This window comes from Capra hircus, chromosome 2 (assembly GCF_001704415.2).
Source record: "Capra hircus breed San Clemente chromosome 2, ASM170441v1, whole genome shotgun sequence".
NCBI lineage: Eukaryota > Metazoa > Chordata > Mammalia > Artiodactyla > Bovidae > Capra > Capra hircus.
Genome location: NC_030809.1, coordinates 20,454,334 through 20,475,258, shown reverse-complemented (window position 1 = coordinate 20,475,258; position 20,925 = coordinate 20,454,334). Strand labels below are relative to the sequence as shown.

The following is a 20,925-nucleotide window of genomic DNA, read 5'->3' as shown; positions in this document are numbered from 1 at the left end:
TGCATGATGTAATGTAAATACTATACCATATAAAATTACTTCTTCCTATGGGTTGAAGTCCAAATATGGGTTAGTTCTTTTTTAAAAGATTTTTGGGATAAAGAGGCTTCTTGTTATACTTGGTTTGAAATTCCCTAGAGACATGTGTTACTTACTCCCACTGGGTTTTGATTTCAATCTGCTGGAAGCACTATTTTATTATAAACAAGCCTGAAAGGGAAAATGTAAGACAAGAGCCTAGTACCTCCTGACTGAGAGAGCAGTCTATATGATTCATACAGTCCTGGGTCAGTTAAACCATGGCTACAATGTCTAAAGAGTAAATGAACTAAATAAAGCTTTATTTACTGACTTTGTGGTCATCAGACTCTCCCAAGTGAAAGCCAGCTTCGTGGAAGATTAAACAAGACCTCTGTAGTTCACAGTTGAATATCTCAGAAAACTTTTTACTCCTCAGGAAACAGAACATGAGACAGATTGAAGAGAATTACATGTATTCCAGACTTTTCTCCTCACGTTTAATCAATTCTCCTGGGTTCACAGAATGAAAATACCCTGTAAACTTCTTTTCCTAATATCACCGAGACTATTAACTAAGATAGCATTTGAAGGAGTTGAAAGTTCTTGTGTCAATAGGATTATTTCTCAGGCTTTTCATCAAATATGACCATGAGCCATAGGGTTTTTCTGTGGGGGATGAGACTGTTGTTTTTTGGTTTGGAGGGAAGGGAGGAGAAAACTGTGGCTTTTTTTTTTTTTTTTTTTACTCACTAAATGTGAATCAAAATCCTACTTTTTAATTCACAATTTGTATTTCCACATTTTATGCAGAATATTTAAGTTGGGGACTAGGTGGATAAACTAAATTTTAACAACTATATATCCACAGGGAGAGCCTTCCAAGAAGGTGGTAAAAACCTGAAGACACACTCTAATCCTAGCAGTGGTTTCAAAATCTTATCTGCACTGGTAATCTTGTGCAGGGCTTCCCCAGCGGCCCTAGTGGTAAAAACTCTTGTGCCAATGCAGGAGACTTAAGAGATGTGTGTTCAGCCTGTGGGTTGGGAAGATCCCCTGGAGAAGGAAATGGCAACCCACTCCAGTATTCTTGCCTGGAGAATCCCAAGGACAGAGGAACTTGTGGATTACTGTCCAAAGGGTCGCAATGAGTTGGACACCACTGAAGCTACTTAGCATGCATGCAATCTTGTGGGAAGCCCATTATACATAGATGCTTCTTATCACACCCCTGAGACAGTGACTGAATATTTCTGAGCAAGCAGTCTAGGAACCTGGATTTTCTCCAATTAGTCAATTGGTTTGAGTTCTGTGCTTCCTAATCCTAGCTGTGCATTAGAAGTAGGGGGACGATTTTATAACCGTAGATGCCTAGGTGGATCCATCCCCCAAGAGAGTCTGAGATTCCTAGTCTGGGTAGGCTCAGCCATCAGTATTTTTGAAACAATCCTAAGATGAGTTGGGCTTTGCTAGTGGTTCAGAAGTAGAGTTTGTGTGCAATGCAGGAGATGTGGTAGGAGCCGCAGGTTCAATCCCTGGGTTGGGAAGATCCCCTGGAGAAGGAAATGGCAACCTACTCCAGTATTCTTGCCTGGGAAATCCCATGGACAGAGGAGCCCAGCAGGCTACAGTCCATGGGGTCACAAAGAGTCAGATACAGCTTCTTGACTAAACAACAAGATGATTTTAGTATCAGCTAGAGTGGACAATCCCTGGTGTGGAGGAGGATGTAGCAAACCTGAGCTGTAAAGGCCAGCGGATTCATACCTGCACAGGCTTCCCCTGGTCTACCTGGGGCACCAGGAGGACCACGTGGTCCAACAGCCCCTGTTTCTCCATAGTGGCCGGGGCGCCCTGGATCCCCTGGAGGGCCTGCCAAAAATAATGACATCATGTATATAGCAAACATATGCATACATTAGAAAATTCATGCACAATTACTTTTCGGGAGGCTTGATCAAGTATAACTGTGAGATGGTTTTGCAGTTTCTCACCACATTTAAAATGCAGTATTTTAGACGCTCCCCGACAGACACGTGAAGTTGAAGTAGTGCTGAATTTGTCATTGGTTGAGGCTGCCTTCTTCCTGGAGGCAGCATTGTGGCAGGCCTTAGTCAAATGGTTTTAAATGTGTTCAGCAATTAAAATACCTACTTTCTGAAAGGTAACATAATAAAAGTCCCAGCAGGCAGTTTACACACTAGCATAAAATTTGATGTCTTATGCTGATAGAGATGATCGAGACGTACATCTCTATTAGCACTTGTATAATTTATACATTATGAAGCCAATACTTTGGCCACCTGATGTGAAGAGCTGACTCATTTGAAAAGACTCTGATGCTGGGAAAGACTGAAGGCAGGAGGAGAAGGGGATGACAGAGGATGAGATGCTCCATAGCATCACTGACTCAATGGACATGGACTTGGGCAAACTCCAGGAGATACTGAGGGGCAGGGAGGCCTGGCGTGCTGCAGTCCATGGGATTGCAAAGAGTCAGACACAACTTAGCGAATGAACAACAACAACAATTACGCATTCATGGTAAAGGTCATATATTTAGCCCACCTAGGCAAATCCCATGGACGGAGGCGCCTAGAAGGCTGCAGCCCATGGGGTCACTAGGAGTCAGACACGACTGAGCGACTTCCCTTTCACTTTTCACTTTCATGCATTAGAGAAGGAAATGGCAACCCACTCCAGTGTTCTTGCCTGGAGACACCCAGGGACAGGGGAGCCTGTTGGGCTGCCATCTACGGGGCCGCACAGAGTTGGACACGACTGAAGCGACTTAGCAGCAGCAGCAGCAGCAGTGTATAAAGAACAGAAAGAGTGGACCAAACTCTTCTTTCAGGACAACTTAAATCCCATTTCAGCATAATTGATAGAGAAGTCAAATGGAACACAAACCTTTGAGTGGAAGAGATGGAGTTACCAAAACCCCTGGTGGTCCTGGGTGCCCACGGTCTCCAGGATCTCCCTGAAATCATTCATTCATTCACTTTTCTTAGAAATATTAATATTCTTCTCCTGTTTCCTGGCACTAAGTAAATATTAGAAGGGCCAAAAGTACATTTGTATAAGAAATAAAGCCTGTAGGCTGACTAGAGAAATAAATAACTCACGATGTTCTAAGAGGAACAAATATAAGTAACCTCCTACCTATAAGCAGAAGTAAACAACCAACTAACAAAGTTCTTCCTAAAGAAAAATAAATCCAAATTCCAAAAGTGATTCCATGCCCATAAACTAGACACCTCTGAAGCCATGGAATTTCTTCTATCTGTAATAAGCATTAACGTCTAATTTGGCACTCTAGGACAAATGGTTTCTTTGCCTATAGCATCTGAACCTACATTTTTTCTTTGCAGCAAATATTGTCCCTCTTTAATTGTGTATCTCAATGCCACCATGGCTTGTCCCACAAAGTGCTGAAGGTGAGGTCAGAGGTTACAAAGGAAAGAAAAACTGTACTGGTGGTCAGAGCAAAGAGTTCTCGACAGGCCCCTCTGTTTTCAATTATGATACTATATGATCCCTATGGAATTTTTCAAACGTTCAGTACTTTTCATCTGCTTCAAAAAGATCACTTCACAAATGTAAAATACAATCATTACAACATGCATTAAAATAATATATGCAACACTGACATTTAAAAAATGATATTTTGAAATACTCTAAAAAATAAATTAGATCGCATAAGGGATATAAGCTGTTATTAGATTGTACTCAAATAGGCTCACTTTTTTACCTTTGGGCCAAGAAATCCAAATGACCCAGGATCTCCAAACAGTCCTGGTTCCCCCTACAAGTAACAAAAAGCATGCCTTTTAAAAAAAAAAAAATGTGATTGTGACATTTTATCTCATTGACAAATTATCTCATTCTGATTTTATCTGAATGACACATGCTCCCTGAGATTCTATACAAAATCTTAACACGGTTTTAGGTTGCATCACAGAGTTTTGTGCTCTAGTTTGCACCCACAGCAAAATTATATAATTTATAAAATAAATGGGTTTCCTCTGCTATTACTGTGTATGAGTCTACATGTCCTGGTACAACTTTTGAATGATACTGAATTGCATCTACTAATAAAAATGTATTTATCATCTCTATAATGGTATACATTTACCTTTAATCCTGGAAAACCTGGAGATCCATAGGAACCAGGGTCCCCCTAATAAATTCACAAAAATAAACACAAGCAAAATTAAATAAAAATGCATAAACCAATTCAGTGAATCATTTTTCACCTTATGAGATTGCTTTTGGGATTTTTAATCATGCCTACAAAGATAACTGAATAAAGGAAATAAACATAAAAGAGATTCCATTTCTTTACAACATTTGCTATTTTAAATACTCTTTAATATTATTTTAAAAAATCATGTCCTCTCCAGTGATATAAATTAAGAATATAGTTTTGTTGTTTTTATTGCTCTTCTACTTTAATTTATTTAATGTAATGCTTTCACTGAGCTAAATATCTTTGAATCATTGCAATATAATTTGTCTGGAGATTAATAGTTACTCTATGCATTATCAGCAATCAAAATTATGATGGAAGTCAATACTGCCTCATTAAGTACTAAATTTGGAGTCAAATAAACTCAGTGTCCATGCCTGTTTGGGTCTGGCCTTCATCGTGACTCTGTGAACGGGGATCCCGTTAGCGACAGGTATGGAGATGTTGAGGCCTGATGCTGTACTTTTTGTTTTCTAGCTACTATCCTTAGATCAGTACTTTCTTTTGTCAAATAGGCTTAACTGAACAATTCCAAGCTACAATCACACTGACACTGAGCCAGTGAGAAAATGTCATGATCCCATTTTTGTTATTGTTTAGCTCTAAGTTGTGTACAACTCTTTGCAACCCCATGGACTGCAGCACGCTAGGCTTCCCTGTCCTACACTAGCTCCCGGAGTTTGCTCAAATTCATGTCCACTGAGTCAAGGATGCTTTCCAACCATCTCATCCTCTGTCACTCCCTTCACCTTGGCCCTCAATTTTTCCCAGCATCGGGGTCTTTTCCAATGAGTTGACTCTTCACATCAGGTGGTCAAAGTATTGAAACTTCAGCTTCAGTATCAGTCCTTCCAATGAATATTCAGAGTTGATTTTCTTTAGGATTGACTGGTTTGATCTCCCCGTAGTCTAAGGAACTCTCAAGAGTCTTCTCCAGCACCACAGTTCAAAAGCATCAATTCTTCGGCACTCAGCTTTCTTCACAGTCCAACTCTCACATCCATACATGACCACTGGAAAAACCATAGCCTTGACTAGATGGACTTTTACTGGCAAAGTAATGTCTCTGCTTTTGAATATGCTATCTAGGTTGGTCATAACTTTTCTTCCAAGGAGTAGGCATCTTTTGATTTCGTGGCTGCATTGATTTTGGAGCCCCCCAAAAATAAAGTCTGACACTGTTTCCACTGTTTCCCCATCTATTTCCCATGAAGTGATGGGACCGGATGCCATGATCTTCGTTTTCTGAATGTTGAGCTTTAAGCCAACTTTTTCGCTCTCCTCTTTCACTTTCATCAAGAGGCTTTTTAGCTCCTCTTCACCTTCTGCCATAAGGGTGGTGTCATCTGCATATCTGAGGTTATCGATATTTCTCCTGGCAGTCTTGATTCCAGCTTGTCCTTCTTCCAGCCCAGCGTTTCTCATGATGTGCTCTGCAGAGAAGTTAATAAGCAGGGTGACAATATCCAGCCTTGACGCACTCCTTTTCCTATTTGGAACCAGTCTGTTGTTCCAGGTCCGGTTAACTTCCTGCCAACTCTCCCATCTTTTGCTTGCCTGTTTTATCCAAATAACGTGCACAGGAGGGATGCTCTGGGGCCTTTAGCTGTCACACAATTCTTGCTGAGCAAAACATACTCCTCTTTGAGAAAATCTCCACTTTTGAGCTCTTAGAATTACTGATTGAATCTTATAAAAATGTGAGAGAGAAATGCCTCCAAACTCACTGAAGTTAAAGACAGCATGAAGGAGCCTTACCCGAGGTCCTGGAAACCCAGGAATCCCTTTCTCTCCTTTTCTCCCAATACCAGGTTTTCCCTTAAAGACATAACAACATTTAGAGGGGTTTAAGCAACTATATTTCAGCAATATGGAATGTAAAAACAAAATAAGAAATAAAAATTACTGCCATCAACTTAAAGAAAATGAATACTTTGGAATAGTCTTCCTATACAATTATGATAAAATAGTGAAAAATTCTAGTAACAGATCAGCATTTAAGGCAAGGATAATAACCAAGTAAAATTTTTAAAAATGAAGATAGTACATCATACAAATTTTTTAACATTATTTGAATAAATTACCTTGGCTCCTGGTGGTCCAGGAGGTCCAGTCATTCCAGGCAGTCCTTTAATACCCTAAAATTTACAAAGAATATAATCTGCCTTACTCTTATTTAACATACTGAATTACACCTGTTTCAGAAATTACCTCTTTCAACAACCGTTCTCCTAACTTTTTAATAAAGGATTACTCTTCAACTGTTTCTAACTAACAACTAAGATCCAAGGGCCTGACACTCTTTAAACCTGACACTCTTCAGGCTGGTTCTGTGTGAGAGTGTAGCCTCATGGGGCATGGAGGAGGGGCGGTGGGGAGGGAGCCACCATGGGACCAGGGCAGGAGATGCAAGCTGGGAAGCTGCACCAGCGGGGTAGCTGTTGAGAGGAGAGGCTCATTTTGAACAATGAAGTGAAACTGAATCCAGTAACTGAAAACTGATAGGAGAATTTGCATATGGCATCAGTAACATCAGTGCTGGAGGCTGAGAAAGGAATTAACATTTGCCAAGAGTCTATTATGTGCCCAGCTCTATGCAGCTGTCACCTTTTCAATTACCCAAGCATCAGATCCATATGTAACATCTAAAGGACAACTGGATTTCCAATGGTCTTCTCAGCCACCATATCAAAGACACGGATGGGGTCTAGATCCTGGAGGACATGTCACCATTTGCATCCCAAGCTAGATCTGCACTCAGCAGCTTGGGCATACTTGAGAACACTGGTAAACCTTTCTAAGCCTTTTTTCAGCTCTGTATAGTGGAGCTAATAATAGTACCAATCTGTGAAGGCTTGGGATGGAGGCAGTGTGGCACGTAGGTACTCAGCTCTTTGCTGGCATGGGAACATGTTCAGAAAATGTTGGCTATGACTACTTTATCAAAGTATCATATGAGTTGAGAATTACCTTTTCTCCTTTATAGAGACCAGAATCGGGTGGCTGCACCAACAGAGTGGGTCCCGGAGAACCTTGTTGGCCAACCTCACCCTTTAAAAAAAAAAAAATCAATATAAGAAGAATGCCATTTTTAACTTTATTTTGAAATGAAATTTGAAACAAAGAAGCTTTTCATAACTGTGATATAATGCTTATAATCCTATGTAACATGTATCATGGATTTAAAATTTAAAACTTGGCAAATATGTCACTTAATTTTAAATGTTTATTGTTTTTCATAAAAATACATACTTATTGTTAAAAATGAATTAAAAAAATAAAAGTGATCCATAATCCTACTATCCAGAGACAATACTTACTAAAACTTTAGTACAGTTCTTTTGATGTGTGTGTGCTTGTATATGTTCGTGTATATACACATGTATACATACACATATATGTGCAGAATATGCATGTGCACACACACGTATATGTGACTATATGGTGTGTTAAACATATTAAAATATATTATAAAACTAGTAAAACTATATAATGTCATTTAAATATAGAATACAGTTTATATTTTTATTTTATTAAAATTTTAAGTCACTTAATATATTTTACAACAATATTTTTTGCACATTTACCTATTATACTAGAAATTCTTTAAAAAAAACCTGATTTTCAACACCTATGCAATAATCTCTCATAATAATACATTATCACTTACTAAGTTATTCCACTTTGGTTTGACTTAGGTTATATCTAGTTCATTAATATTTTACATCTCTTTGTGGGAAATCATGAGTTAAAAGTTTTCATTTGGGTCATTAGAGATGTTCTCTACAAGAAAAAAATGTTCCTTGGATTGGTTTTGCCACAATACAATCAAAACACACCCTTAATTAGAAGGTAGTTATTTCATACTTTTTGAATATTTCTAATATTTTGCACCTGGAATTATCCTCCCTCTTGTGTTAAAAACAGGTGATATGTCAGGTTGTCACCTGTGTGTAGAAACTAGGCCCTTACTAGACTGGGATACTCTGGGCAAGTTTCTTAAAATCTCCTTATCCCTAGTTTCCTTAACTCCTCAAAATCTTTCTCTCCTTCTCTGTGAAATGGGGATTATAATACTGCCTACCTCAAAGTATTCTTTTATTGAATAGATAATGCACATAAAATGCTTATTACTTTCTGCATAGTAAATAAAAAAATATAACCAATAATTCAATTCCCACCCACACCTGGGAAACTACAGAAGAACCAGGAGGTTAGACATGTGGGTTTGGTTTGTTTCTGTTGATGTACCCTAGTACCTAACACAGTGAGGGTGTAGCAGCCGTTCTATTGGCTTCTGTTTCATGAATAAGTAATTGAACAAATGCATAAACACTGTGTATTTGCTTACTTAAGAAATACATAATACGGATTGGTAAGATAACAATACTTACTCCTATAACTGGAATAAAACTATACAAAACCCATATAGGCTGGCAAGCAAGGAGCCTCTTCCAAATGTTGGTCAGGCTACTGCTGTTTTTTTTTTAATATTGTGACAGTACCACATATTCATTTCAGTCAAAAATACAAAAAGATAAATTATGAAGAACAAAATATAAATGATCCATAATCGTATCCCCTAGGAAAACATGAGTAACTACCATTTAGTACAGTCTGCTCTAAAAATGGAGTGGCCAACATGGTCTTGGGCGTTATGAGAGCTCTGCACCAACATTTCAAAATTATGCCTTTGTTTACCTAACAATCAAAAGAAAATTTTAAAAGCGTATTTTGGATAATTTGAACAGCCACCTCATCGTCAAATATTTGCACGTTACTGTAGGAGTAACAGCCTGAGTTTGCAAACACGTGCAACTGTGTTGGTGCTAAGTTCTCTAACTTGGCCATGTTTCCTCACTGTGTGAGGTTTCTCAAAATGGGGTGCACAGGTGTAGAGGTTCTGACAAATATATTCCAACTTTGGAAAACATTGTTTTCATCTATTTTTCTCCCCAGTCATTTCTCTAAGTTAGTGGTTAGCAAGATTGGGAGTTGGGGGGGCAGGGGGAGGGAGGGGAGAGTTTGGATGTGCCTCCCTTCAGGAACATTTGGCAAGATTGTTTGACATATTCGGTTGTCACAATGAAGCGGAAGGAATCTTACCAACATTTAGTAGGTAGAGGCCACGGATGCTGCTAAACATCCGACATTGCACAGGACAGCCCCACGATAATACATTAGTATTGTGAAGGTTGAGAAATCCTACTCTACATGTAGATTTTAATTTTTGTTGTTGTTTTGGTTTTACAAAGTTGAGCTTAGCCCTTTGTCACCTGTATTTTCTGCTTAGCATCGCACCTCCCCACATCATGATGTCTTCCAATATATTTTTGGCAAGTGTGTCCTTCTGTTAAATGGATGTACAGTAACTTACCCAACCATGCTGGGACTCCATGAGAGGGGGGGATCAGGTCCGTCTCACTAAAGGCCCACCCCCAGCACCAAACCTAGCCTGACACAGGGTGGATGCTCAATGTCTTTTTACCCAGATTTGTTGAAAGAGCCCCTCACCAGGGACTACCCTGATGGTCCTGTGGTTAAGAATCTACTTTACAAGCCAGGGAATACAGGTTTCATCCCTGGTTGGGGAACTAGCATCCCACTTGCTGGAAGCAACTAAGCCTGAAATCTGCAACTACTGAGCTCGCAAGCCTCAATCAGCAACTACTGAGCCCACGAGCTGCAATGAAAGATCCCACTTGACAAAACCACAATCCCAGATGCTGCAACTAAGACCCAACACAGCCAAATAAATAAATAAATATTTTTTAAAAAGAGCCCCTCACCAGCTCTTAAACACGGCAGATTGCTTCTAGATGAACAGCCACCATACAGCACTCTGCTAAAGCTTGCCCTTATTTAGTGTCCTACTTCAGCAGAAAGGACTATAAGTGTGAAGGGTGGAGGAAGTGGAAGAACGTGTGGATTGCAGCTATTTATGTTTTTACTTATGTATGAAGTTTCGGATTCTGATGAAATTTGTAAGATTAAGTCAAACAAATCTGTAATTAAACATAATTGTTACTCTGGATGTGTTCCCAGAATCATTCCATCTCTTTGGCCTAGGAGGAAGTGTGTCATATAAATTAATTTGAATTTACTATTAGATTTTGTCAGAACTGTCATTCTACAGCCAAGGGTAAGGGTAACTTAATAAGTCAGTGAAGACAAATCCTTGGCCACAAAACTGGGCAGTGATGAGGGGATGAACGCAAGTTAAGTGATCATCGGAACAGCCTCCTAGACACGGCCAGTTCATGCATTTTAACACCTGCTCCTCCATGCAAAATGGGATTCTTACCGGGTCTCCCATTTGCCCCTTTACTCCTACGCCAGGATTACCCTGGAAAAGAAAGCAAAACAGAAACTCGTTGCTTTTGGAAATTAAAGAAGAACTACAAGCAAGTAAGACTTCTGGTTAGGTAATTTGTTGAAGTGTACTAAATAGGGCTTCCCCGGTGGCTCAGTGGTAAAGAATCTGCCTGCAATGCAGGAGACCTGGGTTTAATCCCTGACTTGGGAAGATCCCCTGGAGAAGGAAATCACAACCCACTCCAACTCCAATATTCTTGCCTGGGAAATCCCATGGACAGAGGAGCCTGGGGGGCTGCAGTTCATGGCATCGCAAAAGTCAGATGTGACTGAGCGACTAAACAATGATTTATTAAATACTTTGGGAATTTTAAAAAGAGGGAAGACATGATTCGGACAAACATCAGTGGTCTCTTGTCTTGTTGGACATGGACATTATTTGTGTATGTTACTCATGGCTGCCTACCTTTAAGCCTGGACTCCCAGGGGGGCCTGGAGGTCCCTAAATGAACAGCAAAAACACACAAATCACTCATCAGTCACAGAAATCTGAATGTGTCCTTGTTGGGTGTCTCAAGCTCTTCTTTAGGAAACCCTTAATTTTGAAACATGCACAATGGACTTCTTACCACAGCTGGGCTGCTTGTCCCCCCCTCCAATGCCACCCCCAGGGGGGATCTGTCTCAGAATGGACTCGCACTCATAATGGTGGGTGTGCGTTGATTCATCAGGTCGCACAAAGGAACACCTCTGCCTGACCCAAGACTGCAATTCTGGCTTCTTCTGCTTTATTTAAACGTCAAGCTGGGGCTTCTAGAGGAACAGCATCAGCAATGCGGTACTTACTGCTAACCCGGGCTCTCCCGGGTACCCCGCTGGGCCTGCTGGGCCTCTCACTCCCCTTGATCCCTAAACAGGAGAAAAATCAGTGCCTTTGTTACGAAAAACTATAAGCATTGTTCTTGCCAGAGCTGCATGTAACCCAGGTAGATAAAGACCTAGGAGAAGTCAGTTCCAGACACACCTGCCCTCCTGGGTAGTCCTGGACAGCAGCCCTGACTCAGCTGGGAAAAGGGCACAGAGCGGGCAGGCAGCAGTGCTCAGGTGGGGGTGCCTGACCCCTACATTTGAGACTAAATTAAGACCCAGAGATCAAAGAAATCTTGTTCCACATATAACTTTAATAGACATCAAGATACTTTCAATTGCCAGGAGAAATATCAATAAACTCAGATATGCAGATAACACCACCCTTATGGCAGAAAGTGAAGAACTAAAGAGCCTCTTGATGAGAGTGAAAGAGGAGAGTGAAAAGTTGACTTAAAGCTCAGCATTCAGAAAATGAAGATTGTGGCATCTGGTCCCATCACTTCATGGCAAATAGATGGGGAAACAGTGGAAACAGTGGGAGACTTTATTTGGGGGAGCTCCAAAATCACTGCAGATGGTGACTGCAGCCATGAAATTAAAAGACACTTACTCCTTGGAAGAAAAGCTATGGCCAACCTAGACAGCATATTAAAAAGCAGAGACATTACTTTGCCAACAAAGGTCCATCTACTGAAAGCTATAGTTTTTCCAGGAGTCATGTATGGATCTGAGAGTTGGACTATAAAGAAAGCTGAGCACCAAAGAATTGATGCTTTTGAACTGTGGTGTTGGAGAAGACTCTTGAGAGTCCCTTGGACTGCAAGGAGATCCAACCAGACCACACTAAAGGAAGTCGGTCCTGAATATTCATTGGAAAGACTGATGCTGAAGCTGAAACTCCAATACTTTGGCCACCTGATGCAAAGAACTGACTCACTGGAAAAGACCCTGATGCTGGGAAAGATTGAAGGTGGGAGGAGAAGGGACCGACAAAAGATGAGATGGTTGGATGCATCACCAACTCAATGGACATGAGTTTGAGTAAATTCCAAGAGTTGGTGATGGACAGGGAGGCCTGGTGTGCTGCAGTCCATGGGGTCACAAAGAATCGGACACTACTGAGCGACTGAACTGAACATTAAATTAAAATATTAATATAGTTATACTCTATTCTTTCAACATGCCTAAACGGTCAATGTGAATAAGAATGTCCCCAACTCAAGATCAAGGCAATTCAGCCTCAGTTTTCTGGAACATGTTAAGTTGTGGCATGATACACAAATTCACAAGGAAAGGTAATAGCTGGGCAGTTCTAGAAGTATGAACAGAGGCACGCTGTTCTCCAGCTCACCCTGCCCACGTCCGATGATCTGTGAGCACGCACTGGCATTCCTCTCTCCTAAAGGATGAACTGCTACTTATTTTAACATCGACACTGAGGTATCTATTGAAAACAAAGCAACGAGCTTCCAGAGTAGGAAGAGAACCAACCTGGGAAATAATACCATCAGCAGCCAGAAGTCACCAAATGAAATTACGGTGAACCATTAGGAGGCAAAATTGCTTTCAGTTTTAATCTTGTGAACATTGATGGATTGGAACAAGTCTAATCACTGAATTACAAATTCCAGGAACAAGAGGATGGTGCAAAATATTAAACACAATATACAATTACTGATTCAGCAGGCAAAAATCACTTTCACTGGACATATATGATTTAGGTAGTTTCAAAGAGGTACATTTTCATAAATATTAAGTGACTGTGGCTACCTGAGCAATACCAAATGATCACTGCAAGACAGAAGAGGCAGGTAAGCAGGAGCCAGCTGAGATTCAAGGATGGCCCTGTGAGCCTGTGATCAGTGCAGTCACATAGGCCTTGTGTTTGATTTAAAGCTCTGCTGTCATCATCTTGAAATTTGTAATAATTTTTGAACAAGAAACCTGCGTTTTCATTTTGCACTGAGTGGGCCCTGCAGATTTAGGTAACCTGTCTTGCTAGTGGGGTTAGGTTAGTGGGGACCTACTAACCTACTAGTGGGGACCATAGCTTATCCGAGGAGCAAACATAAGCTCAGGGCCTGCCCCAAAGACTTACTGGTGAGCCGGGAGGTCCTGGGTCCCCTCTGTCGCCCTGCAACAGTAACGGTACATTGCATTAGAAGAGCAACACTGTTCCCCTCAAATACACAGGACGTAAAAGAAGAAACATACACACGCAGGAATTATCTGGACAGTCTGTGCAGTTTGTTCAGTTTGTCAGCACAGAACAGATAGCTGTGGATAGAGCTCTGTGGAGGCGCTTTCCTGATTTTATTCTTAAGCCCCCAACTGTACTTCCACTCATTCAAAACCAACCAACACCAGGGAAAGATCGCTGAAGTCGTGAGGACGTGGAACCAATTTGCAGGGCGGGAATAGAGACACAGCATACAGAACGGACACGTGGACACAGGGCGGGAGGGGAGGGTGGCACCAACTGGGAGATCAGGACTGGGAATATACACTACCAGGCATAAAAGAGATAGCTAGTGGGAAGCTGCCGTAAGCGCAGAGGCTCAGCTTGGTGCTCTGTGATGACCTGGAGGGGCGGGATGGGAGGTGGGGTGGGAGGGGAGGCCCCCGAGGGAGGGAATATGTACACATATGGCTGATCCCCTTTGTTGTACAGTGGAGGCTAACACAGCATTGTAAAGCAGCTATACTCCAATAAAAATAAAATATCAATTTTTTTAAAGGGGATTTCATCTTTCATATCTAAATCCTCACTTGAATGGTTCCACTTCATCAGTGTTTAACCATCTCTCTTCTGATTGGCAGAGCTTGGCTGCCTTAACGGACGCTTTGTTACCACCCAGAGCAGGTGTAAAGGGAATTTCTGTTGCAGTTCCCTCACACTCACTACCTTTGTGCTCACCTACCGTTTCGTGACTATCCTGAGACTTAACCTACTTTAAAAAAATCAAGGAGTGTATATTCTCTTGAATGTAGGCTTTTTTTTTTTCCAAAATGTAAAATACATTGTAAAACATACATATGGTAAAATTTAATATTTCAACCATTTTTAAGTGCACAGTTCTGTGGCATTAAATACATTCACCATGTTATATAACCATCACCAGCTTCCATTGTCAAAACTTTTCATTTCTTCAGTGGAAACTTTGTACCAATTAAATATGAGCCGCCTAGTCCTAGGAGAAGGCAATGGCACCCCACTCCAGTACTCTTGCCTGGAAAACCCCATGGACAGAGGAGCCTGGTGGGCTGCAGTCTATGGGGTCGCTAAGAGTCGGACACGACTGAGCGACTTCACTTTCACTTTTCACTTTCATGCATTGGAGAAGAAAATGGCAACCCACTCCAGTGTTCTTGCCTGGAGAATCTGGTGGGCTGCCGTCTATAGGGTCGCAGAGAGTCGAACACGACTGAAGCGACTTAGCAGTAGCAGCAGCAGCAGCAGCCTAGTCCTACTCCCTCCAGTCCCTGATAAGCACCATTCTGCTCCCCAACTTTATGAATCCAGCTACTGTGAGAACCTCCTCTCAGTGGAAATCACCCCTGTTGTGTCCTTTTGTGACCAGTTTACTCCACTCAGCATTAATGACCACAGCGTTCATCCATGTAGCAGTCCAAAGGAAATCTCAGGCATGTGTTTTCTGCATGGGTTGACCTGTATGGAAAAGAATTCATCTGAAATCCACCCTGATCATAACACTTACCTGCATACCTTTAGTGGCACCTAAAATGAACACTGAATTTCCTTTTTCTCCTTTTTCTCCAGGAAGGCCCTGAAAACAAAATATTCACTTGAGAGAGGAAAAGAGCATATTACTATTTCTGTATTTTCTTTTGCAACTGAAATATTACCAATAAAATTACTGTTATAATCATATTTCACTAGTGGAGATTATTTTATTCTCATTATTATTATCATCCTCAATTACACATATATACTTATCAATATTTGCTTAAGATCTATTAAGGAATCTCCTAAAATGGAATATCTACTAATGTATTCATAAACATATTACAAATATTTATTATACATTATAAATACATTATATATTTATATAAGTTATACATAATGCTAATATATCTATAGCTATTTGCTAATTATTCAGCAGAAAAATTGCATTTTTCCTTACAACATAATGTACATAGTACTTGGATTTTTCTTATAAGTAAATAACACTGAAGTTGTCAGTTAATAATTTATGCCCCAGAAATAGCAAAAAAATTATTTTATCCATTTAACTATTTGTATTCAAAACAGAGCTTAAGTACCCTTTAGATTAACTTATTAAAAAAATAACCTGTTTCCTTTAGAAGGTTTTTACATGTAGCTGCAAGTTTGTTTACTTCGAGTAATTTTTAAAAGTGAACAAAACACCTTAATGTACTTTCACCCCAAAGTTTCCCTATTTAATATCTTAATGTCCTACTTAATACATCTTAAGTTGGTTGCTCAGTCACTCAGTCGTGTCTGACTCTTTGTGACCCCTTGGGTTATAGCCTGCCAGGCTTCTCTGTCTATGGAATTTTCCAGGCAAGAATATTGGAGTGAGGTGCCATTATATCGTATTTCTATGAAGCACATACAGGTTTCAAAGTTAATCCCTGTTAGGAGAGTGTTTGACTTTGTTTCCAAAAGGAGATAACTAGAGTTTTGTGGTAAATTACACCATCAGTTTTCTTGAGAAGTCAGATTTGCCTATGCAGAAAATTGTTGCTTCTCACAGTTCCAATACGTGTGTTTCAGTTCCACAAATAAGTTATATCACACCAGTCCTCCAACCAGCGGCTTCAAACTTCAGTTACCACTGTGTATTAACTGAGTCAGCGCATAAAACACAAACATCACTGCTGGCTCATTGGTCCACAGATCGCTACATAAGTAACAGGTGAACCAAGATCACCAGCTGATTGTATCATTCCTTTCAAAGTCTCCCAGTGACTAGTCACTAGCATCTGTTAGCTACAAGTGTGTAGCTGTGTTGCCCTTGCTTCCCTCCCAGTGACACACCCAACTGACATTTCATGCAGATAAATCACTGAAAGAGAGGACTGGCCAACAAAGATGAAACGGGAGTGAAAAATGCTAATACCGCAGGAGAAATTCAAATAGAACGTCAGTGGAGTTATGGAAAAAAAGAGCCATTGTGAGAGTGTTGTCACTACCATCATTCAAGCCAGAGGAATTCAGCGAAGATAAACATATCCACATAAAAGAAGGGAGTGGTTGTAACCAAAAGAATGAAACATACCGGAGGAAGTGACACAGACAGAAGAACCTTATGTTACAGAAACTCTTAGAGATGTCACCACAGCTGGTCCAAACTTAGAAAAGAGGGTGATATTCACCAAAGCACAGAAAACCCCACCACTTCATGTCCTAAGTTACAGGACCAGGAGAAGGCAAGCCCAATTCAAACTGTCTTTGATAAGTTTTTACAAAGAAAGAAAACCCTTTAATTCTCAATGTGTCTAATGGTTTAGATTATAATGTGATAAGTAAATATTAGTTTTTAAAATTACCCCTATATATTTATGATGTTTTAATGGAATATCTTAAAGGTCATGGAACAACAGTAATTTTCCCATCGGATGTTAAGGTTGCTTTGTGTGCCTTAGGATTGCATGCCATTATTAAAGTCAACTCAGTGCAAAGTGAGGACTGCCCATATACTAAATGGGTCAAGGGAAAAAAAAAAATCACTTTACAGAGAGACCATTATGACAAACTTCAGCACTGTGATCAGAAGAACCTGCTGTGTTAAAGCTAAAATTGAGAATCCTGCTCTCTCGGATGTTCATGGACGCTCAGTAGAATGCGGTGTGATCAGATTTGAAGATCTTAAGAAATGTGCGTTCACCAGACTGCCCTTGCATGTTCAAGGGGCTGAGTATGAAAACAAATGGCGGTTGAGAAGCTTAACCATGGAAGTCGGTTGTGTTGCTTGATACCACAAGAAAAAGGTGAATATGGAAATTCTTGAGTTCTGCGTTCAGACCATTTCCACTAGGATCTGGAGCAAAAGGAAACTGCATAGAAGAAAGTAAGATGACTGTGGTGGTGATGAGAAAACCTTTTAGAAGGTGATGCTATGTAACTAGGGAAGCAGAAAGGCTGAAAAACAGGCACAGAAAATCAGTTTTGAAAGGCCAAATCATCTCCAGTCTTTATTTAAGCGAGAAAAGAGAGAAATGGGATATAAATGGTAGAGGAAAGAATCATTCTTACTAAAGTTATATTTAAATAAAAGTGCAAACTTCTGAAGGAAAAAAAAAAAAACACTAAGAGCAGTAAAGGCCTCTTAAGTGCTGGATACTGTCAACTATTTCTGAACCTTCACTCCAAACTCCTGTCATTTATTTATTTATTTTGCATTATGGGAGCTAGAAAGCTAAACACTTCATTCCCCAGACTGCTTTGCAGCTGGCTGTGAAGTAGGGTCCACCTGGGAGATGTACTTCTGAGATTTGGGGGGCAGAAATGAGCAAAACATCCTCTTCTAGTACGGTTGATGCTGCCAAGCAGGAAGGTAGAAACCTAAGTGTTTTCTGGTGTCTTGAAGTGGGGATAAGAGGTAGTGGTTGAAGTACAGGAGCAGCTTTTAACTTCTGGATCTCAGCTATGTGTGAGCCCCTGAAATCTTGCAGTGACCCCTGAGTTTTAATCCTCCAACCATTATATTAAGTGCCAAATTCCCTGTATTAAATTCCTTTCTGTTTGAAATACCTAGAAGGGTTTAAGTGGCTGCAGTGAACCCTGAAGGATAAACAACCTCAGTTTTGCAAACTGCCCTCCCTTCCCCTACTATTCATTCTCTATCCAGCAACCAGAAGCATCTTGGTAGAACATCAGTCAGATCAGATCACTTCCTTCCTTAAAACCATCCAGTGTCTTCCCATGTCATGGAAAAGAAAACCCAGCCTCCTTCCACAGTCTACAAGGCCCCATGTCAGCTACTGATGCAGCTGTCATGTCAACTCTCTGTTCTCATCCTCCAGTCACCCCCATCTGTTCACCAGGCTCCTGGGATACTTGTAATAACTGTTTCTTGAACACATCAAGTCTGTTCCCACTGGAGGCTCTTTTCATTTGATTCCCACTAAAATGAGCTGTGGCTCTCTTACTGGGGGGCCTCGTGGGCCAAGAGCTCCTCTTTCTCCTGGAATCCCTGGATCACCTCTTGAGCCATTGTAGCCATCTATGCCAGGTCTGCCTCTGGATCCAGGAGGCCCTGGGTGCCCCTACAGAAAACAAAATTATAGGTGAAGTATTTTTGCAAGAATATAAAGATTGAAAGCAGGAGGAGAAGGGGACGACAGAGGATGAGATGGTTGGATGGCATCACCGACTCAATGGACGTGAGTTTGAGTAAACTCCAGGAGTTGGTGATGGACAGGGAGGCCTGGTGTGCTGCAGTCCATGGGGTTGCAAAGAGTCGGACACGACTGAGCGACTAAACTGAACTGAACTGATCGTAACAAAGTGGTTATGCAATATGGGTACCCAGATTATGGCCTTTATGACTCACATGTTGTTCAGTTTTGTGAATCTGCCTTTCCCACCCACAAATACGATGTAATACAGTGCATATGTGCATGCTAAGTCACATCAGTCGTGTCTGACTCTTGGGACTCTTTGTGACCCCATGGACTGAAGCCTGCCAGGCTCCTCTGTCCATTGGATTCTCCAGGCAAGAACACTGGAGTGGGTTGCCATGCCTTCCTCCAGAAGATCTTCCTGACCCAGGGATCGAACCCATGTCTCTTATGTCTCCTGCATTTGCAGATGGGTTCTTTACCACTAGCACCACCTGGGAAGACATATATTTATTTTCATACACTCCAATTTAAATTCATTTAGTTTGGAGTATTTTCAGAGATTTGGGAGGAAATCTTCCTTGAAATCCTTAGAAAGACTTTAATGAATTGTAACCATCCCCAAATACCTTTTTCTTCCTTCCTTTGGTTTTCACATTAGAAATGAGAGCTTTAAGCTCATTCCCACCATTAGGACTCACAGCTAATAAGAAATTTCATAATGAGAGTAAATTTATTTCCAGAAAATTATACTTGAGCTGACAAGTATATCTAGCTCATGTTCTCAAATGTTTTTCTCCAATCTGCTTGAAAACCTTGTTCCTCAAGTAAAGTGTTTTGGTCTCAGAGTTATTACACAAAATTGAAATGCACATACCCTGCCATTTCTGAAAATAAGAAAGCAAAGTTTGCCATTTGCTGTTGTTTTTGTTCAGTTACTATATAATCTATATCATATAAATACATTAGCTCATGTGACTAAGGCTTTGATGAGTCTCTCTCTTCCCCCCCAAAATGGAGAAAACTTAAGGATACTTACAGGTATCCCATCCAGACCTGGAAATCCAGGAACTCCGGTTGGACCCTAAAATCCCAGAAAATAAAATAAAGATATAAAAGTTACTAAATTATTAGATTAACCAGTTGATTTACTTAAAAGCATTAGTAAATAATGGCTTGCTTTAAAAAAAACAACCCTTAATGGGCACTGTCATCTATTTTTACATTAAGGAGCTCAAATGCCAACATTTAGAAATCAGCATTTTGTTTCTTTCTTTTTGTACTTAGGAAGCCAACATGGCAGTATCAGTTCAAAGAATACAATACTGGATAATTAGAAATTCAACTTCCCAGAATCTCTTTATCCCAGAGAAAGAAAACCTTAAATGTAAACATGGGTAATTGACAGGACTGTTTTTGCACACTTGCACTACAATAAGATCTCAAATTCTCAACAGAGAAGAATAGTTTTATATCCATGTTATAGCATATTAAACAAAGTTTCTAAAGGAATAAGTTCAATCTACATCAACGGATATGAAATGATTTCTGAGTTATGTGATTGAGTGAAAAAAGACTCAGCATGGTACATATAGTATCTTTTAGGCTTTTTAAAAAGTCATAAAGAAAACCACTCCTCACTGGATACGCTCATGTTTTTTCATTCATTTTATTTGTTTATTTTGTTTGGGGTTGTGCTGGGTCTTTGTGCTGCACAGGCTCTTCTCCAGCTGTGGCGAGTGGGGACTACTCTCTAGTTGTGATGCGCCGGCTTCTCACTGCGGCGGTTTCTCTCGTGGAGCATGGGCTCCCCAGCTTGTGGCCTGAGTAGATGCGGCTCCTGGACTCTAGGGCACAGGCTCAGTAGTTGTGGCGCACAGGCTTAGGTGCTCTGTGGCATGTGGGATCTTCCCAGATCAGGGATCGAACCCACGTCTCCTGCGCTGGCAGGCGGATTCTTCACCACTGAGCCACCAGGGAAGCCTGACACGCTCTTCTCTTTAAGTATCCAGAAAACATCCAGAGAGGCACGCGCCTCTGCAAAGGGGGCTAGAAATGAGGGCTGATTACACAAGAGGAGTTCAGGCTTAATTTTTATAAGGTGCAAAGAGGTACTACTTGTGATTATACAAAAAAAGAATCTG

At 40.7% G+C, this 20,925-nt stretch overlaps 1 protein-coding gene across 3 annotated transcripts in view; it reads right to left on the bottom strand.

Annotated features, from left to right (window-relative positions):
• COL4A4 (collagen type IV alpha 4 chain) overlaps positions 1-20,925 on the bottom strand; it is a 146,338-nt gene that overhangs the window by 78,358 nt on the left and 47,055 nt on the right. For all 3 annotated transcript variants that reach the window (XM_018058850.1, XM_018058852.1, XM_018058849.1), the window contains exons 6-19: positions 19,821-19,865; positions 18,590-18,706; positions 15,172-15,240; positions 13,551-13,586; positions 11,429-11,491; positions 11,049-11,084; positions 10,572-10,613; positions 7,238-7,318; positions 6,352-6,405; positions 6,026-6,085; positions 4,154-4,198; positions 3,770-3,823; positions 2,929-2,998; positions 1,786-1,890 (exon numbers count right to left, since the gene is read on the bottom strand). In XM_018058850.1, the coding sequence (XP_017914339.1) occupies positions 1,786-1,890; positions 2,929-2,998; positions 3,770-3,823; positions 4,154-4,198; positions 6,026-6,085; positions 6,352-6,405; positions 7,238-7,318; positions 10,572-10,613; positions 11,049-11,084; positions 11,429-11,491; positions 13,551-13,586; positions 15,172-15,240; positions 18,590-18,706; positions 19,821-19,865 (877 nt within the window). The remainder of the gene's footprint in view (positions 1-1,785; positions 1,891-2,928; positions 2,999-3,769; positions 3,824-4,153; positions 4,199-6,025; positions 6,086-6,351; positions 6,406-7,237; positions 7,319-10,571; positions 10,614-11,048; positions 11,085-11,428; positions 11,492-13,550; positions 13,587-15,171; positions 15,241-18,589; positions 18,707-19,820; positions 19,866-20,925) is intronic.